The sequence below is a fragment of the Harpia harpyja genome, chromosome 20, assembly GCF_026419915.1.
Source record: "Harpia harpyja isolate bHarHar1 chromosome 20, bHarHar1 primary haplotype, whole genome shotgun sequence".
NCBI classification, from domain to species: domain Eukaryota; kingdom Metazoa; phylum Chordata; class Aves; order Accipitriformes; family Accipitridae; genus Harpia; species Harpia harpyja.
In genome coordinates, this window is record NC_068959.1 from 14406295 (window position 1) to 14431769 (window position 25475).

The following is a 25475-nucleotide window of genomic DNA, read 5'->3' on the forward strand; positions in this document are numbered from 1 at the left end:
GAGACTTAGCACAAGGTATGGCGAGAAAGCTATAGTTTGAACACAGGCTTTTGACCTAAGCTCTTTATACAGTATAAACACACTCAACATACTGTGTGCAAAAAACCCTGCTAAAGACTAATATATATGAATATATATTAATATATGGCTCCTGAAAATCATGCTTTTTTGAAACTCTTGTGGAGCAATGACTTTTCTTAGGCATTAAAAAACTATTCAGAAAACAACCATTATTGTGTTTCTCAGAAAGTACCTTAGTATGGTGATTTCTTCACAAAAGAATTTAGTGTAATGGAACTGGGTCCTCTAGGTTATATTACAGGATAAGAAAGCTTTCTCAGGTCAATGGCAGGGAGATGGGGAATGCAGTTTGTTGAAAGAGTTTTATGGTAAGAGAATCTTAGATGTTTACAGCACGAAGTAGCATTTGTTAAGTCTGTTGCTGGCAGGAGCTTGTAAATCTAAGTACAGTGAGAGAGCTCTTAGCCAAAAACTTGTTTTCTTTACTGTTTTAGCACAAGATCAAAGCATATAAACAAACACAGTATTTGGGGTTTGTGGTTTGGTTGTATGTAGGCTACCAGCATTTTTTCTTGGAAGTCAAATACTCAGAAAGTGATTGCTTGGAATAAAAACCTGATGAAACAGTTTAAATAAAAATCTTTCTGGAAAAATGTTCACTTTGCATAAAAACCCGAAATACCACTGTATACATATTTTAGGAAGGAATTTCCATTTTTTCATTGCCAAGCTCCAAAATAATTATTTAAAAAATAATTTCCCAAGCAGCACAAGATTTTGGCTTTTTAAAAAATGCAGTAGGTTTAATCCTCTAAGAAGTTGGCTTCAGCTTGATGGCTTTCTTGAAAGAATTATTATTTTCACCTTTTTAGTCTTATTTTTTCTTTTATTCTGACAGCTCAAGTGAATCATCTTAATTCCAATAAATAGCACTGAAACAATGTTTAAAAGATACTTTTTCAGTTAAATAATAAAATCTGTCTGGAGTCCTACTTTGCCAATCTATAATATCCATATTCTACACAATGATATGCAATCTGTATTTACCAGGGAAAAGTAGCGGTCAGATTCAATATTAAGAAGTGACTATTTTTAGTTATAGAACAATAAATAATTAGATTTGTTACATTTGCCAAAATAGATAGATCTGGTTTTGGATACATAATGCACTATAGGTTTGAGTTCATCTACTTACTACTGATACGAATGTATAATTTATGCAGTGGCAATAATGTACAGTTAGACTTGATTAAAAAAACACTTTGAAAGGCCCAGATTTCATGTCCATTAAGAAGTCAATAATCATCTCCAAACTATGATTTTAGTCTAGCGCTAACGAGTGTACTTTCTATTCAGTCCACATCCATACCACTCCTTCACAAAATATCTGTATTTTGTGCACATGAATTAAAAGATAAATAGACGTCTAGGTCTCCTAAATGAAACGTCCGCCCACAGTCCCTTGACTTGGCAGTAAGTAAGTAGTCAGACCTGGCAGTTCCTGCTCTAGTACAGAATTTTCTTTATCAGTGAGATAATAACTAATAAGCTATTAGGAAAACACACACACCCTCCCATACACAACCACAAATACATATCTACATCAATAAATATACAAAAACATGAGCTACCTTTCTTATATAAGTTTTGCAAGATTCATTTTTAGTTGTTTCCATTTTTTAATATACATTTATAACCCTATTGATGTGCAGAAAATGTATTAGAAGATAGGCCACAGGAAAAGTGAGAGATTGTATCAAATCTTAGAATTCCATCTAAGAAATGTTTTATATTGGATGCTGTTTTCCTCAGGAATTCAGTATTAATATATTTCCCCAGGGCTAGAATATGCTAGGAGGATCTTGGAGGAAACCAAAATGTTATCAATGTTATTGCTACTACTATAAAATATATATTTATATATAGGTTTAAACAAGCTGTTTTTAAAATATGTGGATTCATGCAGTTTGAAAGGCTTTTTTTTAATAACTAGGATATTTATTTCTGGACAAAAATAATTTGAAACATTTAATGTATTTTTCTAAGCATCAAAACATTACTTGATATGTAATTAACAGTCTCCTAAATCATCACTAGCCAATTAGCTACCTAGATGTTTCCTTCTTTTGCCTTTAAGAAACCACCCTCAACATGACCCATAAAAAACAGTTACCTCCTACCCAAATCATATGTCATTTGAAAGATAATGAAATGAGTGTTTTATTTTGGGGTTTTTTTTTTGTCTAAAGCAACACAAGCAACTACAAGCTGAAACAGAAAGAACTTCCAGGTACAAACTTATGATAAAAGAAAAAAAAAGTAATCTTTTTTGTGGATAACTTGGCAATATATTGACATTGACGATGTCCTTTTTTTTTACTTTATCCATCTTTTGTAATACTTCTTTTTTTTGCATTTGCTTTTTCACATATATCTTTTGTCTTCTCTGTTAATGTATTTGATACACAGGAAAAAATAATTTTAGAGTAAGGAAGAGCCATGTTTTCTTTGGGCTGAAAGATATAGACACTTAGGGAAATCAATGGGAGCTGAGAACCTCCTTGTAAATGGACAAGCTGTCTGCCAAAGTATAGTAAGGTCCTCTTGTGAATATTATTCTGGTCTGATATAGAATGCACGCTTTTGGAACAATGACTTTTATGTTTAATTATTCTTCATAAGACATCTTTTCCATAAAAAAAATTTCAAGAAGTCATTTGTTGTGAAGATACCACATTTGTGCTCAGGGGCAGATTACTATGTGGGATTGGTTTATCACACAAAAGGTGTCAGGAAAACATTTCACACTAGGCAGTGTCCTCATGTAAATTTGGTCCTTTGTGATAATTTATTATGATGGAATTCTGAAACATCACTGTCTGATCCGAGCTTGTGGGCACAAAAAGCAGAACCCTGTGCTTCAAAGACAACGTGTTCAAATAGAAAACAGCCTATTAGATTTTTGTTTTCCGTAGCAGTTATATCTGCTACAAATAAACAATTTTTTTCCCAGCAAAGGTTATCAGAGATTATAATATTGAAATGCATTAAGGATAAAACCTGGTTTTGCTTTCTTTTCCTTCGGGCCAAGGCTGCAAAGAACTGCAAGGACAATTTTGCATTTGAAATTACTTACAGCCAAAATTGCTATTGCTTGATTATTGGTGGATAAGTTTTAGGTATTGTGGTCAAGTATTTTGATCTCTAAATGTTGTTAGCTCTGATATCTACTATCTAAGAGCACTGAAAAACCTGACTTGGCCTTTGTGTGCTCCAGTGACTGTATCAGAGGCTGAAGACCCTAAATCCCACTACCTAAGTTGGTGCCTAAATGTCAGTTGCACAGACCTGAAAATAAAATCAAAGCAGATGCATCTGAGATGAAAAATTGATCATAAAATGATGGTGCAAGTTTTAATATGCAGAACAATCTACATAATCTTCAGCATATGCTTGTCCATCAAAACCCATTGATATCCAATTAACAAGGTGAATAGAAGGTACAGCTAATAAAATATCTCCAGGAATAATATTATCAATGGGCTATGTCTCCATACATCTTAATGAAATCTAAGCAGTCAAGGATTAGTATTGCAGTATCTAACTCTTTTTGGCATACCCACTATGTGTTGGGAAGCCTGGGAAAAAACTCTTAAGATTTGACACCAGCAGGTTTTTTTTCTGTTGCAGACCCCTTGCGTCTCTCAACAAGAATAATGAGCTGAACTGCTGGAGTGAAACTGCATAACAATTTTGTAGGAAGTCCAGGAATGTTTTTCAGACAAGAAGGATGTGAAACATTTTGCTATGGGACAAATTTCAGTAAATAAAGTGCAGTGTAAATCTGGTATTTCCTATGTCACAGCAGACATAGTTGCTGTAGCTAAGACAATAACTATTTGCACAGTTCAAATTCTTAGCTATCAACAATTTTGATTCCCTCATCAAAATATACAGAGCATTGTTAACCTTCAAAGGGATGTTTTGATAACTGATGAGAGAGATTACAGCAATAAAATCACGAAAGTGTCATGTTCACAGGTAATGAAGTGAACCACAAGCAAATGTCGATATTTGAATATGCATACATACATATATATATACACACACACACAATCGGGGGGGGGAGAACATTTGGAATATTTTATAGCTTTTTATCTCTGAAGTGGCTGTTTTTCACAAGTTGGTGAATTGACTTAATTAAGAATAGGACCATTGACTGGAAATACTAATAACCAGGTCCATAACTTGTTATTTTGTTTGGAAACACTGGTAAAAATACAGTGACAGTGTTAGATATGGGCTCAAATTATCACAGAACTATACAGGGTCCAAGATAAATTTCATTCAACTAGTAACATTGATCTATCGCTTATTGTCGTAGTTAAATATATAGTGTTTGGAAATGAGAAAAAAAATGGCTTGAAAGCTGAAGGCTGGATCTATGGTTTTTTGAGAATCTGGGACAGCAACTACTGTAACTATTTTTGATGGATAAATTTAATTCTGCATTGGACATTGGAAATTACCAAATTGGCCTGGGTATTGGCAGGTTTGAGCAGGATCCAAATGTCAAATTTGGTTCAGACTAGACTCAGTCCAGAGGGAAATTTTGATGCTTTTATTCTATTAGGACCATTTCACTTTCTCTCCATTTAAGTGTTCTTTAGAAGAATTGTTTCTTTATTTCTCCCTTGGGTTTTATAAAGGTGGGCTTTGAACTGAAACAGTGTCAGGTCACATCTTCCACATGTCCCTGATGATTATGTTTGCACATCATTCTCCCAGTTTATAAACAGCATTGGGGAGGCTTGATGCTGTCTATATTTACTTTGGTTTCAGGCAGAAAAAAATGGGGAGATAAAAAATTTGTTATTGTATGTCATGATCCAAGTAGCTATTTTAGACTGAGGTGCTCTTACTTCGGGAAATCGTGAGATTCTCTCAATTTTTTACTTCACTAGTAGCTGCTAAATTGCATTTTTCGACAATGGAACTTGGCATTCTGGTTCCAAAATTTGGCAAGGTCCAGCTTTTATAGCCATCTAGTGTTTCCCCTCTGGCCAGGAAGCGTTTCCTGTGTCTGTGTAGCTGGATTTTATTAGGGGGAGGGGAGGTAAAAAATCTTGCATATTTCCCCTAATCCTATCACACACTAAATCACCTCATTCATACTGACTCCACCAATGCTGCTTTCCCCATTTCCTGAGTAACTTAGCAACAACCATCCCTCCCTTTTCCACTCCCCCATCCATCCTTTCATTTTTTTTCACTTTGCAATCACGATTTCCAGGCTGTTTAGAAAAATGAGGATGCTCAGCAGCATAGGGCAAGCTTTTCCTTCCAGGCTCCCTTTTTATGCCTGCCAAATCCTTCTCGCCTTCAAAATGAAAATCCAGGCTGCCTGCATATGTGTAATCAAAGGTTAAAAAGCACCCTGGCTGGCACCACGCATGTGTTAATCTGTGCTGCAGCAGAGTGCATCATTTCCACTTTGACCTCAGAGTTAATCTGCATTCAGGCAGAAGCTCCATTGCTTTATTCTTTCTTTTTTTTTTCCTGTCTCTCGTTTACTCTTTCTGTTGCTTTATTGGATTTTGTTGCATGTGTGTGAGTGGTTCTGTAAATGTGTGCATGTGTATGTGTTTCTTCTTTCCTCAACTGTTTTTAGTCTGTGAGTGTCTGTGGTTTTCATTTTTTTTTCTTTTCCTCCCAGTTACATTATTCCCCTAGATTTGGAAGCTGCTGCCTGCTGCCTGAGCTGACGTTTTCTGATTATATCTGCAAAGGGCTTGTGCAGATCTAATTTCTGTCCCCCTGCATATTAATTCCCGCAGCTGGGCGCAATGTATCAACCCACTGACGGGACCTGGTAGGGAGGGGGGGGAACCACTACCAAAAAAAAATTAAAGACGGGGACGGATCCATCTGCAACCAAGAGGAAAGGGGGAAAAAACTGGGGGGGGGGGGGGGGGGGGGAAGAGAAAAAGAGATGATTCTTCCAAATCCAACAAGCCTGGGGAACACTGCATTCTTGAATCCTGCATTTTCTCTCAAAATGATGGTGTGGGCACTTCTGTTCCTCTCTCTCATCCAGTGGTAAGATGTGCTTTCTGATTCTGTTGCGGGGGGGGGGAAGGGAGGGCTGGGGGGTGAAGAATCTGTTTGCAAATTTGCAGAGCTGGGGTGAGAATGCCGGAGGTTTGGATAGTGACATTACATTCATCTATCTCCTAGCAGCTGAGCTCTTACAATGTTTTATTTCTCTTACAATTGTCGCTCGGAAATGGACAGGGAGGGTAAGCAGCGGGTGCGTGTGATGGTGGTACATGCCGGGTGTTTAATAGAATTTGATGCCATATTACTGAAGCCTTTTATCTCGGAATTATTGTTTGCTACGGTGCATGGAGTTATAATACAGCTGTGTTTTGTGGGTAGAACGTGAGTGCGTTCATGCTTGTTTTCCCCTAAGCAGCCCCATCATGGCTGTGCCTGGGCTGCGGGCTCCGAAGCCCCGTCCGTCCGCTCCATCCGCCAGGAGCCAGGGCGCGGATTTAGGACCAAGGACAGAGATGCGGATCTCCGCACAGCCCTGCCAAGGCAGGCAGCGAGGTGCTGCCCGCGTTTCCCAGCCGCTGAAATGCTTTCCGTGCTGAAGGAACAAGCAATGGGACGTAATAGCGGTCGCCGATCGTACGAGACGAATGTTTACAATAGCATTTACCGCCCCACACTGACATATGTACTGTTTGAAGCCAACCTGTGCGCGCTGCATTTGTGTATCGTGTACATAAATGTGAAGAGGTAAAAATCTTAGCAGCAGAGCAAGAAGGAGTTTCTACGTGGATGAGTAGAAAGTGGAGGGGGGGGAGTGAGTATTGCTGCAGTGCCAAGCATTACGCTGAAGCAGGCATTCTTGCAAAAATTCGTGGACTATGCATTTAACAGGTTAGAGGAGAAAGTAGCACCGCATTGCAAAGTACCTGGCCTTTCAAGTGATAATAGACTTTTTCTCGCAGCTGCATAAGCCATGTTGTCATTGATACACTAGAGAAGTTAGTGCCCACTCTCTTTTCTACTATTAATGCTGTATTCATACAGGCTCCTCATTCAAAGTTACCTTCTTTCTTCTCCCCTCCTTTTACCTGGACACTACCACACTAAAAACTGGGTTCTTTCTTTTTGCTTTTTTATTTGTTTGTTTAAGAAAAATCAGACTTTGTAGCTGCTGTGGTAGGATTTTAGTTCTAAGCAAAATAAAAGGCCAAAATTATTGGCCAGGGAAATTAAAAGTTGCTGAGTTTTAGAGTAACTTTCTTCACACAAAAAGAACTTTGTGAGGAATTCCTGTGAAAAGAAACTTAAAATGGTTGAAAATGGAGTAGGAAGCGAAATAAAACTTGTGAGCCTACCATGAGGGATACTTTGTTATTGGGGGTAAGACAGGTGTAATGTATCTCTGATTCTTACAGAATTGTTTATGGCTACTATGTGAATACAGCAATAGAAAATGAGCTTTTACACGATTTCATGAACACAGGGTCTCAGATTATTTTGACATAAAACTTCCACTAAAATAATCCCAGATATTTAACACACTTCCTTCTTTTCACTCATCTTTCAGAATAACACAGCCTGAGAGGAATTTTGCCAAAATTATTTCATAAGCTTTACAAGAAACTCTTCAAAATGCAAATTAAAGTTTTATCTCAGCAAAAGGTTCTGTTTTCTGTTCATAGCCATCTGACAGCCAAGATGGTTTCCTCTGACAGCTTCCTCACCTCATAATTGTAAAGAATAAATAATAGACAGAGAAACAATATTAAAAAGCTACAAGTAAAGGGGAAAACTATCATTAGTACTTTAGAAAAATATTTTAAATGAGTCAACATGCAAATATGATTTTAATTCTAATAATCAGGACACTTTTCTCCTTCTGTTGTGGAAGAAACCTTACTATTAGTTTTGGAAACTCATGGACCAAGACAGAGTTACAAAAGTTGAACTTAGATACCGTTTATTTATAGCCAGGGTGAAAGTTTTTCTTTGTTAAAAACACATCAAACACTTCAGAAGGAGGGGAATATCATTGTATTATGTGTTGCTTGTCTAGGACACTGAAATTCTGAAAGGCCAATGCAACTGAACACTAATGTATGTGCTCCATGTTATGCATGTGAATAAATGTGTTGACATCAGTCAGAATACACACAAAAGTTTAAGTATTTGCAGAATCTGATCAAAGTAATTGAACACATAAAAATCAATTACCGATATTGTGCAGAAGTTTTTCCCCTATTAATAAAAAAACCCCAACCCTATATAAATTAATTGTTGCACAATTGTTGATATTTAGAAGATTAGAGAAAGAAGAGGAAAGTTAAGGTGTCATTCAGGCATTAAGGGAAGTAGCTAAAATTCTGGCATTGACTTCAGCAAACCATGATTTGAGTGAGTTCAGAACAAATGCCATATTACAGCACTGCAGTATTTTACCTTTACCGTAATTTTATGTATTACTTTTATTACATGCACAGAGTACATCCCTACAATTGTGCACAGTAAAGTTTTAGAAAATTTTTTCTTCCAATTTGTTTCTTGACATTCATAACTGTAGTGCAAACTTGCATAAAGTTCCCCCATCATCTATTACTGAGACTGGTGCAACAGCATTGTGCAGTCCATCATATTGACTGAAGCTGTGTTTCAGTTAAAATCAGTCGAACCAATCTCCAGACTTCTGAAAATTGTGCATCAAAATCTTGGGGTATAGGAACACATGAAATATGTAAATAAAATAGTTTAATATTTGCACACCTCAATATGGAGTTTGATTGGAAGTAATTATTTGATTACACTCATTGAACATATAATAGGTAATTAACATGTTACATGTAATAGAGCTCACTGACCAGGAAAGTTTCAAATAGATTTAAAGCTATACTCTGCACACTATTTACATATAGGTTATATTAGTAATTTTTGCATAGTCCTTAGCTTTAACAAATTGTCAGCAAAAATCACATGAACACAGTGCAAAGTAATGTCCAGGTGTGAAATGTTGGACACTAGCTACTTTTATTTTTTCTCTCTTTAGTGCCCAAGTAGTGTCATGGCAATGTTTCTATGCTGCAGCTAGATACCTAAAACTGAAAACCGTCAAGACTGATCAGAAAAAAAGCATAAACAAAGCAATCATTTTAGCACCAAAATATTTTGTTGCATATGTGAATAGATGTATTTTTACTAGTAAATTACTGAACATTGGAGTAAATAAAATTGTTTTGTTCTTGTAAAGCACTAGCAGTGTTAGTTGGGTTCTTGCACTGTGTGATAACTGATACAATAACAACAATTAAAAGGGGCATGAATATCCTTGAGTTGAACAGTTATTTAGAATTACTGTACAGGTTGCTAACATCAGTCTGGTATTAATCCTGCAGCTGTAATTATTCGTACACTAGCTTCCAACACTTTCGCACAGTGTATAGCCCTAATACTAAGCCAGAGGTCCCATTGAAGTCACTTGGATCATTACCGGAATAAGATGTTGCTCAGTAAGAGACAATTTCTCAACTAACAAGGAATAGTTGCTTTTAAAGAAGTGTCATGACAGAAGATGTGAATCTAGGTGCTGTTATATGATGACTTTATCCTTGTCTATGATACTATGAAATTGAATATTTAGTCCTGACTAGCCTATATACTACAGTGTTTGTTTCAGCAGAACTAAAGCTGTATGGACACAGGACCTGCACTCTTCTTGAACATTTCAGGGGTAGCAAAGAGAGTGAGACTGCCTTTAAGTTTTTCATAGCCATGCTGCATTCCTGACTGCTATCAGCTGTAATGCTGGGATACAAACCTGGAACAACTATTGTAATAAAAAGACTACCAAAACCACTGATCTAAAGTAGATTTGAACAATTAAGTAAAATTCTTACTATCTCATTATTAATAACTTGATGGGGCAGAAAAAGATTACAGACACTGTTTCCCTACTTGCAAGTATATAATGATTTGGAGATGTGAATTAAGCCCTTTAACTAACTTCTGCTTTAGTGACTATACCACCTAACCATAACCTGCATGCCAAAATTGATGTATTCCATAGTACTCTAATGAAAATGCAAAGTGATGGCAGAAAGTCTTTCAGAAAGTTCAAATCCTTGAAAATCTGAGAAGTGAAACTTGTTACTAAAAAAATATAGAAACTAACTACAGTAAAAATAGCTTAGAAAATGAATCTACTCTTTTAATGTAGTATTTCCCATATGATTCATATTATATGTCTTCTTCATGGCCATGCAAATCATGCTTTTGGGTCTTAGTTTAAACTGTTCTTGATTAGTGCTGATCTGGAAAAAATATCCTGTTGATTTGGATTGCGGTCACATTGTTTTCCTCTTTATGCTACGTTTGCTCCGTTGGCATATGTCAAGAAATTCTGTAATAGTTGCACAAAAATTTAAAAGGGAAGAACACTCTGATAGGATTGAACAGTTGAAGGGAAAAGAAGCAAATATCTGGTCAAAGGAAACTCATTCCAAGTCTCAGTCCCAGTACAATTAAATTCTTACATACTTAAGTAATGACCACCACTTTCTCCAACAAGTACTGAATTGTGAATTGAAAGCATGAAGTATTAAAGGGTTAGATAAAGCATTAGACACAGGTGAGCAATAACAGATGCACATACTTATAGGAAGGTTGATTTTTTTTCATATTCTGCCTCTTATGCCTGCTTAGAGTATATCTGTACTGACCAGTACAGTACCTTGTAGAGATACATTCAAGTAAGCTCCAAAGCAGAGTCAGTTTTAAGGTCAACACCTCTGACTGGCACTGTCCTGCAATGTGGAGATGCACTAGCTCATGTGAAGGTAGCTCAGTGCCCTGTAGCCTTTTCCTTGTAATGTTCAGCCACTCTAGCTATAAAAGTTCTATATATTCCTAGATACAAAGATTCTGTTAGGGTGATCATTTGATTTTTTTTTTTTTTTAAATGTTCAACAGAATAACAAGAGTGTACAGTGGTTCTCTGCTTCATTGGTACAGTCTGAACTGCTGCTTTACAAACTATTGTACCTGCAGCCCCACTCACAGTCTTGTACAGAAAAAGAGGTAGATTATGTGAGAATGGCAGTGAAGAATACAATGCTAGCTGGGGGCTTGCTTAATATGAATTCAGTCTTAGAAAATAAACACATTAAAAAAAATGGTTGACATAGGGATGTTAGAACTGAAGGGTTTTTTTTAATTTTCATGCTTTATAGCCTACCTAGTATTGTACTTTTTAAATGGACATTTATTGCAATATAAATTCCCTTTAACACAGATGGTAAGGTTTGATTGCCCGTTTTCCCAGTTATGTCTGCTAAGAAATCAACACCCTATCCTATACCTAATGCTGAAAATCTCAGCAGTTTTAGGAATCTCCTCACATGACGGGCCTAGTTTTAGCCTCTCAGTAATCCTTGACCCACTGAAGTCAGTCTGTTGCTAAGGGAAAACCCAGGACCTATACAGTATAAATTCTTACAGGTAGTTAGTTATGTGTTCATAAGTAGGAACTGAGAAATAACCCAAAGTTAAATTATAACTCGATAAGAATCTTCAAGAAGTGTTTCTTACACTGCATAATGCTTTTACTTTTTGCAGAAAGCTCTCAACCTACATTCCCACTATCTGATTTATAATACCTCTAACCACTTTTTTTCTTCATTCCTTCTTTCTTATTCTGTATGGAAGATCAGCTTAAACTTTACACTCCACTTCAGCCCATAGACTGTAATGTAAATTGCTCTTAATTGGCACATCGTTTTTGTCTTGGCCCTCTGGACATAAAGGAATTTCTCCATTCAAGTAAAGAGCTTGCTTTCTGTGAATGAAAGTTCTGAACAAGAACTAGGGAGACTTTGTGGCAGTAAAAGAGAAAGAAACATGTTTGTTTATCTCTTTTTAGAAAAGATATGACAACTGATGATAGAAATAGATGTCCAGGTAACTTCATTGGAAGTAGAGGTATGCTTCTGGGCTCAAAAGTGGAGGCTGTTTACTTAGAACAAAATACAGTCAAAATATGATGAATTAAAAGACTGCAGAAAGTAGCAGGAAAGAATCCTAAATTGCAGAAAAAAGAGTCCATCACCATAGTCAGGTAACTATAATTATTATTAGGCAAGGAAGAGCCTATTTCATAGAATGAGACGAAAATCAAACTTGTTGAGCACTGATGAAATTAGGGACTACAGTTGCCCCTAGTGAATACATCCAAAGCACGAAAAACAGGGTGAAGAGCTATTTTAGCTGAAGGAGAGATGAGAAAGGAACCACATAAAGGGTCCATTCTAAATGCACTAATTTTTTTAGACTTGAGACTCAATAGGATGAGTGACTTCTGATGACTTAAAACTTAACATTCATTGCATGCTTCCTTTTGATACTGGGTTATGGCCCAAATTGTCATGATGTTAATAAAAAGCATACCACGAGAGTCTGAATTCACCTAGTGTGTACACCTATAGAGGCGTATTGTCTTTATAGGCATTTTATTTAGGTGAGCTCCTGGCTCAGAAGAGCTCTGGTGCAGCAAGTATGAGCTTTGCTGTTGTTTGAATTGGGTCCAGTTTTCTATTTGTGATGACCAGAAGTAACCTGCTTGTTTGATTTTTCCAATTAAAAAGAAATTCATCTTTGCACTAAGCCAGAAGGTGGAGAAAACAGCATTTAATTTTATCTTTGGAAACAAGAAAATAATATTACTTGCTTTTAAACTTGTCATATGAAGTGGTTAGATATTCATTTATATCAGAATGTGTAAGCATCTCCTTCAATGTGAGAAATTTACAAAAAAACTATCTTTTTTTTTTTTTTTTTGCATCCATATGAAAAAAGATGGGAAGAGGGAGATAGTGGGTACATGTTTTCACAAGTCCCAGCACCTGCCAACTGGCTGAGACAAACTGAGGCAAAAGAGGGATAAAGGTGGTAGGTTGAAGAAAGTTATTGAAAGAACAGTGAGGATTACATCTAGTGTGATTCTGGGGTATTTGTATAGTTGTGACAGGAAATTAATATGCGAGTCTTGTCAGACCAAATACCCAATATTCAGTCTGACACACGGTGGTATCCTCTTATTTATATAACTGGGTAATATTTTTAACACAACTACTGTCAAAAACAGGAGGCTTTAACACTGCTGAAAACCACCAGTGACTGCAAAAGCAGAACAGAAATATAGCAAACACCTTCCCATATAAATGACTACCTCAGCTGCATAATGTTTTTTCATGAGATGTCCTAAGCAACATGGAAAAAGTTGACTACAGAAGCATTAAAGGGCATAGAGCAGCTGGTGAAATTATCATTGGCTGCCTGAAAACTTATGAAAATGGTTTTCTTTCTAATAAGTGAGGTAATGTAGAGCCCAAAGGTTTATATAGATTCAAAAAGAAGAAAAATACTTTAAAGTCCATTAAACTCAGTGGTAACATTTCATTGCAGGAAATCTCTAGCTGTATGTTTCTGGAAGCAGAGAGATTTTACCAGGGAAGCATCATTATATTCTTGCCCTGATCTTTTGCTCTTAGCTTCTGCTATTGGCATCTGCCAGATGCAAAATACATGGCACAAGATATAGCTGATGTGACCCAGAGTAATCATTACATTATGATTACTGCAAAATGATAGCAGGTAATGGACCTTCAGTAATTTAGACAAGAATCTCAATGCAACAAACGGTTATCATTAAGGAAGAAAATCACTAATGTGTAAGTCAGATCTTCTAATCTACAGGATCAGGTCTATTTTTTCAGATTTAGTGGAAGGACATTTTCACACATATTCAGTAAAGTACAACACAATGCGTAGGCCTAGCTGTGAAATCTGCCCATTGTATATGAAACTAAATATTACTCTTACAAGACAGAACTTTCATCTGTTTGCAGACAGCCAGCAAAATATTAAAGAAATAGCATTTTTACAAAACCTAAGCCAACATATACAGATTATTACCAGAAATAAAACATCAGTATACGGGAAAAAACCTATTTAAAAGAAATGAAGGATAATAATGAGCATTTGGAAGGAATGGAATGAGAAGAAGATATCTACTTTTTACGCTTGCATTAGCCCTTTCCAAATGATGCAGGTGATCATGTATGAAATTGTATTTTTTACTGAATGTCATCTTGGACTTTGGTGTGAACCCTTGAGATGAAAGGCTAGCTTTTTTCTGAGCTATTTGTCATCTTAAGCTTTCTCAGTGCTCCATGTTCTACAGAAAAATACCTATGGTTCTATACATTGATGAGAAACACATCTTAAAGAGGATCTCATGCATACCCAAAATAACTTTCTGACAGAATTCCCTGGAAAACAGTGAGTGATATGAGAAAATGAGTTTTCCTTCAATAGTGATTCAATGTTATATTGTGTAACTCAAATAGCATGTTCTGGTCATATGAAGATTTTGTTAATCTGTAGTAAGGTATCTTCAGATCTAAACAGAAATCTGCCTGCTGCAACAGATTGAGGATTATCTACTAAATTCCACTCTCATTTAATTCCCTTAGATTGTTTTTCAAGAGAGAGAAAAAAAGATAGAAGGAGAAAGAATGAGAAAGAGAACAATTAAGAAAAATGAATATTGAGATAATGCTAGAAAGCCTTACTAAACTAATCGATGTATTATTCAATATATTATTAAGTGATAATGCACTTCTGGGACCTACTGATCCCTGCATATATTTGATAAAGCTGGAGAAAGTATGACACCAAACCAGAATGAATTATAATGGTCAGATAATAGAGATCAGTTATCTCTTGGCCATTTTGTGTACATCCTATGAAAGGGTGGTACAAGCTGTACTCTACTTTTCCCCTCCAAAAACTGATGAAGACACAAAAGACTTCACACTGTAGATTAAAATTAAAAAGGCTTCAATCAGGTGTACAGCAGATGCTGATGCAGGCAAGGGAGAACAGTTCATCAAGGAGTCTGTAATCATCTTTCCCCATCTGCTACCCTGAACAATGTCTCTGGTTTCTACTTTTATGGGTCTAAGAGCTGTTCTTCCAAAATTAGGCATTCAAACTTCCTCTGTGTGCAGAAAAGTAATCACCTGACCCCCCAAAATCAATAATATAATTCTATAGGCAGATCATTAGCTCATGCTTATCTGTGGTAATGGCCAATATTTTCAAACCAATTGCAAAACCATTGCCCACATAGATACCACACCAAAGGCAAACAAGCATACATATGTCAGTGAATGAAGAATGCTACCAAATAATTGATATGTAATTAAAATTACAGCCAGCTTGACCTTCTACAGATGAATCACTGATAGCTCTTGAAGTTACTTAATACAGAGAGCAGGGACTTTAACTATGAGCCCAGAGAATAGGAGGCAGAACTGAAGGAGATATGGAAGTGAATTATGAAGGCTGGAATTATACAGCATTTTTAACATAATGACAAGAAGCCTGCTATTACTTCAAATAGAAAACCAGTGCAGGGATTCAGAAAGATGAGTTATTATGATCAAGTTAACAAAGACAACAAATGCAGGGCAACCTTTTGCATGAAGTGAAGATAGCCTGTGTATATGTTTTGGAAGTTAGAGGGCAGGGAAATGCCACACTTAAATAAGAACACAAGTGAGAAAGCTGGTAGTAGCTCTCAGTTATGCAGTAAAAGGAGAGAGAAGCAGAAAAAGTAACTCCCTTACTACAATAAGTAACTTTGGTTGGAGGAGTGGTCATGCTGTAAGATGGCTTCGAAAAGAAGATGAGGTGTGTGAGCCATGCAATAATATCTACGCTGCCAAGAACTGTCTTGGTAGCTGAACTTGAAGACTGAAAAGACACCTTTTGGCTTCTGTATACATAACTGAAATTATGCATTTTGCTCCTACAGCCTGTGAGGACTGTGAACCTAAGTATGTTTGAGTATTACAATTTTGTTTTGTAATATAGTAAAAAAAAAAATCACTATTTTCTTGGAAGGTAAGGATTTGGAAAAGGAGAAGGTTGCCAGCAGTAAAATACTTGGAGGACCTTAAAATACAATCACAAATATTACTGCTCTTTTATTGGCCCAAAATAATTAACTAGTATCAAAGTCTGCATTGTATTGAATAAACATACTGGATATTTGTAAGCTCTTTGGGGCAAGTACAGTCAAAATTACATTAATAATGGCTTTTTTTCATTTTATTTCCCTGGTTTCTAAAGGAAATGCTAAAAACCTCACTAAGCTGATTTAAAGACTTAAAGCATGCACTCAAAATGACTTAAAACCTTAATAAAGTTCTAATGCAACACATGAGATTAAAGTTGCCACAAATCTTTAGGGCCAAATTCTTAACTTTGAAGTCCAGCATGACTAACAAGGCTCTGTACACCACATTTAAGAGGCAATGGTGAGCAACATGAAAATATTCTTCTCTTCCACTGGTTAATGTGATACAGATCTCTGCCTCCTTGATGTCAAAAGGGTATAAAACTTTTAAAAAAAGGTTTGAGCAACCTACTCTAGTGGAAGGTGTCCCTGCCCATGGCAGGGGGGTTGGAACTAGATGATCTTTAAGGTCCCTTCCAACCCAAACAATTCTATGATTCTATGAAAACTAAGATACCTCTATTTCGCCCAGGTGAGGACAGTGTTTCTTTCCTCTCACAACATGCCATCACTGCCTCTAGAGAGAGTTAATTTCTCAGAAATTAAATTAAGCAATTCTAAATTATTTGCTATTAATATCCAACCACTTTTAACCACTTTTTTACCCACTTAATACACTTTAACCACTTAATATCCAATCACTTTTATTCTGCCTGTACTTCTTAACAAGGATTATTTCTATAATGAGTTCCAGAATTTACTATTCAGTCATCTAGGGACTATATGTGTGAAAACAAACCCTATATAGATTTGATTTCAAAAGGGAATAGGAATAATTTTAGCCTTACAGATTTCAAAAAGTGGATTTTATTTTAAGCTTTGAAATAAAATTAATCTTTGGCCAGAAACCAAGAATTTTATCTCACATGGTAACTTTGAAAAAGTTCTGAGCATGTGAAGGCTTTTGGAGTGTATTAGAAGAGAAAATCGTTTGCAGCTTTAATTATACAATTTGCTAAGGAAGAAGAAAAAAAAAAAGAGGAAACATACTATATCTGTAAAATCAATTCTTCTGTTATGGTCCCCAAAGCACTATCTCTTTTAATCTCTCTATAGTAGATAAGCAGCAGAGGTGATTAAATTCAATGCAATATATATTCAGATTAAAAAATGAGAAACGTTTGTTATCTGCAATTGTTACCTGCATATGGAATCTTCTGAGCTCCTCAATAAAATAGTAATGAAAGGATTTAATGAAAAAAAACCCCAGAAGTTAATAGTCAAATTATGTCCAATCATAAATAGTATATATTTTAAATAGGACTTCTCATTTAGAGTTTACCTGCAAGAATTCCAAACAACATGTGAAGAATGTATTTCTTTAAAAGAGATGTCATGTCTGCAGTGACACTTTGGGAAACTGGCTGAGGCAGTTAAACTAGGGTTCAACTCTGCAAGGTTTAAAGCATTCAAGCCTTCATCCAGAAAAGCACTTTCACTTGTATTTAAATGTTTACCAACATGGTTTTCTGCACCAGGATCAGAATACTGAGCAGTTGGCAGTATGAAAAGCATAATCCTGGAAAATCTGACAGATATAAGCTAAAAATGCCAATACTGCTGCAAGTGTATTCCAGTTATGTCCTCTCTTCTAAATTATTTCACTGGTAATGTCTCCTGGAAAACTGTAGGGCTTGGAATAGCATCTGTTCTTTATTTAACAAATTTTTTTGAGGTATGTTTGCCAAATTCCCCAGGGATTCAGGAGGATAAATTGCATATAGAAGTTTTGCTTCAGTGGCTTCCAGTGGAATTTGTTCTCATCAATACTCTGCCAATTATTTCTGCATAAGTCTGTAGCTCATAGAAAGCTGCTGGAGCTGTAGCAAGTAAAACTGAAGATGAATTTATCCATGTGGGAGATATGCTATGATTAGTAAAAAATCTTTATCCTTCCTTAGCTTCTGCTCATGTTCCATTACTTTCAGGGGTTTGCCATCTTTCCAAGTTTTCAGGTCTGCATCCTCACCTGATGGTCCCATCTGGCACCTGCTCGAGTCATGACGACTCTTCCTGTTTTTTAAAAAGTTCCTGATTATGTGGTTTGGATAAGATCCACAAAGGGTCAACAAAATCTCTGAAGCATCATGGTGCCTTCTCTGTACCCATAGAAAATGGGGTCTGAAACCATCTGTTTTTTGCCAATTAGCTTACTCTTAGTTGCCACGATGCTTTGTGTGGCTGTCCTAAATAACTTCTTGGATCCTGCTTCAGTACTCACTAACAGTACAATCTCCATAAATGACACCACATGGAGCTGGTGCTCACATCTCTTAAATGGAGCTCCCACAGCTGGAAATGGACTAGTTCAAGATGACATAGTAATGTCAGGCGGTAGCAGCTGCCTATCACTGCTTGGTCTTGTATCAATTCACCTTTAAAGCTTATTGCTGTCATGCCATGGTGGATGCTCCATAGAGCACTGAGAAAGGGCCAAGGAAACCTGCTGAGGATCTGGACATTGTGGCCTGAATATATCAGTGTTTTGGTTTACATCTGAAACAGTGTCTGCAGCACATTTAGTGGATCCTTTGATTTAGCCACAGTATAGAGCTGCAGCGAAGATGAAGAGAAAAAAATATCCTCTTATATAATCTTTTGAACTGAAGGAAACATTTTCACTTCTGTATGTCTTTCTGTACTTTGTATCATTCTCTGTAGCATTTTCTGCACTCTGTATTATTCCATTGCTAAACATATTTTGAAACTCTAGTTACATGAGTCTACATCTCCTAGACCTTAATGTGGTTTCTCCCCTCCAGGAATATCAGAAATAAATCAGTAATAGTTGTGCCTTATAAACTTGGTTGCCAATGCAGTTTTTCAAAATAATGTTTTTGGAGTATGTTTATGGCTACATCTACTGCTATTTCTGACCCTTGTAGCCAGTTCCTCATGTTAATCAAATCCACTCTTAGCTTCTGCTTGTACTCATTATTGTTCTGATTCTCGCCCTCTTTTTGAGGTATGAGGCATCCATCCTTCTCTATCCCTGAATACCATCTACTTATTTTATAAGTTTCTAGTAGCTTTCTCTTTAAAAGTTTCTTTCCTTTTACAAACTTCTCTGATCAAAATCACAACAATGACAATTTATAAAATAAAATTCTACTATATTGATGAGAGATAGTCAAAAAACATATGACAAAATATTTCTGGAGGAAAAAGAAAAGTCTGGGAGATATGTGTTTGTATGTGTGTGAAATAGAAATTACTCCTATTTTCCTGGTGTTTTGACTAGGCTTAATAGTCACATTTAAATATAAGGTATGGGAAGATAGGCTTTGCAGTGATCATTATGCCCAGCCCACTCAAATGTCAAAAATTTCAGAGCTAGGAAGAATTTGCATGTTATGTTCCTTACATTTTACTTATTGGAGACTGATAGAAAGGCCAAAAAGAGAGAAATAAGACACTGAGTGAACGCGTACACAGTTTCTTCTCATTAAAATAGAGAGTCACCATATTATTTATTAGTTAGAATCATTAAAACCATTTACTGTTTTTCAGAAAAAGATTTTGAAGTTCTTGCATAAATAGCTGAATATACTTAATAGTGAGATTTTTCTTTCTGTGGAATAGATACCCAAACTATGTGTTCCCCACATTTTCCTGCACCCCAGCATTTCTTTCTGAAATTGCATTCCAAAACATTTGTCATAGTGGGGCATAAATAGGAAAGGAAGATGTAGCAGCTTTCCATCAATATTTACCTTGGAAGGAACATTTGTGAATTGTAACACGTAGCCCTGCAATACAACATTGCCATTGCTAATGACAGGCCATAATCTTCGCACTGAGCTTGCTAGGCCTCAGGACAGAGGCTTGTCAGGCCTGCTGGGTCTGAACTTTTCTTGACCTGCCCACGGCTTTGTTTTACTTGGTTTAGCTGCCACAGCAATTTCTCTAATTGACCAGGCATCTATGGCTAATTTGTTTGACTTTTTGTATGGTACAACCATAGTTTTATATAGACAATAGTAACAAGCAGTGACTCTATGAAGAATGAGTTATTTACATAGTTATGTAGTGCGGAGAAATACAAGCCTAGTGCGACAGCAGGGGCCTTGAGAAGTACACACAGGATGCAGCATAGAGGGGTACAGGCATAGGGTGACATTGCCATTGAATAACCCTGCCTGGGTGCTTATTACAGCAGAGGTGCTAATGATCCTTATCCAGAAGCTTAGGGTGTTCGTATGCCTCACAGAATTAAGGAGACCCTGACATGAAGCCATCCCAATAGTACCAAGTACCAAGGAAAGTCCATCAGAATTCCACAACAAAAGCAACTCGGGCCATTTCATCAAAATAAATAAATTCCATAGGGGAAATTCAGGCACACTTGTTGACAATTTTCCTACTCATCTGACATAGAGACATTAGCTTGCCACTTACATTCTTAATGTATCACACAACTACCCTGTTATCAGAGCTAAATTCCACATCCACCCCTGCACAGTCTGTTTTATGAGCATGAGTGCAAACAGCGTCTTGCATGATTTAAGTTGGTTTATGTGGGAACACATGGGTTACTATTGGTTACCATGCATTAAAAATGAAGTTAAATGAGAAGCATTGTTTAAAAAAAACCAACAAAAATCAGTTTAATTTTCACCATTTGCTTACACTCATTTTGTGAATGAGTTAGCTTCATGATTAAAGACGTGTATCAAGCAGCTATTTTCTGTTCATTCAGCTCTTTCTTCAAGACACATTTCTATCTAATAAACATTTCAGTAATGATACCTCTGTTATCTGAAAGTAGTGAGAATTAAGAATATATTCAGAATAAACCTATAGCGGTTATAAATTTATTTTCGACTGGCTCCCTAATCATTCAGGGTTTACCTGACCCACTTGGTTTACAAAAGATATGGGCTATAAGGTTGCTGACAAGTGCAATGGAAGCGTGATTCCCAGCAATGCAATGTCATTTCCTAAGGGATGGTTACTCATTGTTCTTCCTCCATAATGAGATGGTTTACCTTCATGCCTAGTCTTCACAAAACACAAATAATAAGGCACATTTATGTGCCTATTTATGGTGTAAAAATGGTTTATGCTTACATGTAGAGATGATATAACTTGGCTTATCATAACAAGTAGGACACTAGCCCTTTAACTAGGGTAAGCATTCAATGTTCCTGACTCCCAGCCCAACACTGGGAACACCACATTATAGTGTTTTGCTGTGTACTGAGACATAGAAGACAAAAATGAAAACATTCCCTGACAGATTTAATTCTAACGAGCATTTATATTCAGTTTAACTTGAATTTTAAAGCTCACATCTGTAGACAAAAAAAAGGTGTTCTAAATCTCAAAAAAATGCTCAGGAGGATTACTCAATAAGCAAAACTGCTGACATTCCTAGCACCTCACATGTTTGTTTTTAAACATTGACAGATAGTGATGTGAAGATGACTACATCATGAATGATTGATTCCAGAAGTGACTTCCTTCTGGGTGAAATTACCATGCTGATAAAATATAGAAAAAAGTTGTGCAAGTATTCTGAAAAGCCATGAATATGAGTACCTCATACGGTATTACAGAACAAGAATCTTTATTCTTTCATTTTTCAAATCTAATTGAGCAATAGGATTGGGTGTTTTGAGCTAATGTTGTTTAAATAGATGGCCGGAGGGCATCCATGTTTTCCTAATCTTACTCACTGAGAACAGAATTAAGCTTTTTGCTCTTCGTGTTAATTTATAGTGAGATTTTAGAACAATCTTTTCTAAAAGCAATGTACCTTATTGGGGAAGAGAAATTACATATAATAGGAACAGATGACAATTACATACAATAAAACACAGCCAGAAAAAATAAAGAGAGTTCACACTAAAAAAGACCTAGTCAGATCACATTTCAGTAATGGCCATTAACTTCACTCCTTCTCTTGAGCTCTCTCAGCTATAGTGAAAATCTACAGGAGCTGAGTAACAGCAACAGGCAAAAATCATGCTCCAAGTGCCTTAGACTTCACATGCAGAGATGCATAGAACAGTTTTAAAAGAAACAAAAAAAGATGAGAGAAGGGGATAAGAGGGGAGGGGAGAGGAAGGTAAACTAAAAAATAAACCTTCTTAGGTTTATATAACTCCAAGGTTACACCTTTTACAATTAGATATTGCTAGCTAATTTCAAATAAAGTAGAAGATCAACTCAAGCTAATCCTATGATGCAGAAGAATATCTGAACCTATTTCTCTCTTTTCTGTTTGTTTCCATCTAATGCTTTCCTTCACTTGCCACTAAAATGAGTAGCCATAACCGCAGTAAAGAGATAGGTGAATAGATTATATAATCTCCAGTAAATAAAATGTAAGAAAACTTATTCATACAAAATTCCAGCTCAGAAAAATTTGAATCTTAATCATCTTAAGTTATGGAGGCTTATCTGAATCATCTGATCGCATCTTAGACTCCTCCAGAGTTCTCATAAGTATAAATGCTGCACTTCAAGCTCAGGCTGTTCAAAATGAATGATGTGTGCTTGTTTCTATAATTATCTCTCTTGTTCCTTACTGGCTATACAAGTTTCTTTCATCCCTCTACATTTTGCTGTCTTCCCTGGGGGTACCATATATTTCCTCTCCTTGCCCACAAGTTTTATATTGTGGTGTAATTCGGTTTTGGTCAATTACATTGGCCTGTTCTGATAGATCTGAAAATGGAAATCCTTTATCAACTTATTTAACCAATGTGCCTCAACTTTCTGCTGGAGAAACTGATTCTAGAGTGGGTGCTACATTTCAGCTTTTGGTTCTTTGCCAGGACTGCTAACACAGGTCCCTGTTTCTGGTAATTTTGGTAAAGACTGGCCATGAGCCCATTTTGTTGGTACAAGGAATATTTAAAAAGGGACAATAATCCTCATGCTCACTCACAACTTGAATCCAATCAGTTGTGCAATGCAAAAATTGCACTGCAATTTTTCAGTACAGTGAACTAGAAAAAAGACTCTCAATAAATGCACTCCAAAGGGCTTTTTAAAAAACGGTTTTCACAAAGTTACAGGAAGGAAACAAAACTTAAACCAAGTTAAATTTTTCTTTTTTAACCTTTCTGTGTGAACACTTGCTGTAGCCACATTCAGCTGAATCTGCAAATATGGAAAGTAGATGCTTTAGCTATAACTATGAAGGGCTAAAATTTATAATGTGATAAGGTGCAGTAGCTAATGTGAGTGTGTGTCTTGGGGAAGGTGTAGAATGACTGTAAGATAAACCAGTCTGCTATGATTGACAATTTTATAATGACTAATACAGAAACATCATTGCCATGTAATATTTTATAAGTCTGTGAAGAGGTTTAAGAATTGTACTGCTTTACTCAAAATGACTGACAAGTACCAGTGAGGATACTGTGAGCTGCTGAATAACTAGAAGGTGGCCTGTAAAATCCACAGCACGATACTTAGGTGCTGTATTGCCAGGTATCATCTCATTCAGTGGAAAACAGTGTAAATGTTCACAGGAATCTGGCCAGCCTTTAAATCTCAATGTAGGCACAGTTTTCAGAAATGACTGTTTGATTGCTGGCAATCAGGGCCTTCATGTACTGTAAAGATGACTAAAAAGTCATCTGCTGGGAGTACTCATCTGTGCTACTCTAGTGATTTCTGGGTCTTGAATACTCATTTTGAGACTTGTGTGCTCAGTCCCTACTTAATCTTAGTGTTTCAGCTGTAGCAATTTATTTATGAGAATTGTAGTATTATTTTCATAATTTTTTTCTTGTATACTTCAGTACCTCTGTGACTTAGGAATGACAGAAAAACTCAGCTTTGTTTGTATTTAAGCAGTGATCATTTCATGACAAGTTTTTACATACTTTACACGAATTGAATTGTTCATGGAATGATAGCTGTAGCAGTAGCAGTTGTTTAGGAAATAAACTGTCTTCTACAGGTGACCTACCTAAAATCTAACCTACCCAAGCCATTAAGTAGAGGTAAAAGCTATTTTCTCTCTCCTTGTGAACTTCCTCACCCTCCCTCGCTACAAGACTACATCAAGTAGCCAAAATACAGCTAGTACTCCCTAGTGGCCAAGTCTGAAACAAGTTCTTCTGGAAACACTGTGATTCTGGTATTTCAGGCTCTTCTAGAGCAAAGCTCCACCGAGGTACCAGAATTGCAGTCTCACCAGCACCAGAGCTCTAGGTGGAGGGAGCAGGACAACAGGAGACTTTCTTTGTGATTTCTTAGCCCAAATCTCTCAACACAGTCTCCCATTTCCTTTTATGGAACTTCTGAGAACTGACTGGATCTCCTCTTTTCCTCTCTAAGCAAAGCATTGTTCTGAGTTTCCGTCTCTGATGTGGGGATCGATTTGGGACGAGATTAATCTTCACATTACATGATTTGCAATCCTGAGGAAAGTGAAGGTTGGGTATTGTGATGAGCATTTAGTAATAAAAGAGAAAATAGATACCGTTTTTATGGCAAAGATAGGAGCAGGGTCCTGGGCACAGTCTTAGGATTTAAACAATGTAAATGGACAGAATAGAAACCTGAACAGGGACAGAGAATTCAGCATAAAGCTTTGTGAAAACATTTTCTATTGCAATTAACATAGCTTTACTTAAAATATGATTGGCAGTTAACAAGAGAGAATATAGATACAGTTAGTTTTCCACTTTAATCTCCTGCAAATATGCTGTTCTCTATATACTCATATGTCACATCCGCAAACAGCATCTCTGTATCCACAGTGGGAACTTGGAATATGTCCTTCCCTCACAGTGACCATATTATTGTCTTGAACAATTTTCAGAGATTTAATTTAGCCTGACTATTCATTAAGTTAAACAGTGCTGCTGTTAGGTAAAATAGCAAGCCTTGTTCCAGTCCTTCACTGAGAGGTAGGAAATACTGGTGCTTTAAGTGGAAGAGTCACTGTATGTGTGAGTAGTTCATTAAATCTTTGTTGTAGGCTCTGTAGCTTCTATAGCCTACTTGGTATAAAAGATTAAATTGGTCAGATTTTTTTGACATATAAACTTAAGTTTTTATTAGAGGTAAACTAATTAGTTGTTGGTTATTCAGTACTGCTACAGTTCTTTTTCTTTAGGCACTTTGTGGCTACTCTGATTCTGCTTGTAAACAGCAATGTAATAGCAGGCAGATTCCAGCAGGGATAGTTGATTCTTGTGTGAAGTTTCTTAATAGAACACTTGGACATAGTTAAAATTCATTTTCTGTATTTAGAAAAGTTAAAGGACAGAGCCACAGCAGGTATAAATTGGCATATCTTATT

At 36.4% G+C, this 25475-nt stretch overlaps 1 protein-coding gene across 3 annotated transcripts in view; it reads left to right on the forward strand.

Annotated features, from left to right (window-relative positions):
• The first annotated feature begins 6000 nt into the window (after positions 1-6000).
• GABRG2 (gamma-aminobutyric acid type A receptor subunit gamma2) overlaps positions 6001-25475 on the forward strand; it is a 70941-nt gene continuing 51466 nt past the window's right edge. For 2 of the 3 annotated variants that reach the window (XM_052772215.1, XM_052772216.1), the window contains exon 1: positions 6001-6120. In XM_052772215.1, the coding sequence (XP_052628175.1) occupies positions 6014-6120 (107 nt within the window). In that variant the 5' untranslated portion in view covers positions 6001-6013. Of the gene's footprint in view, positions 6121-6223; positions 6321-25475 lie in introns of those variants that run through there. The other variant, XM_052772217.1, reaches the window with a different exon arrangement.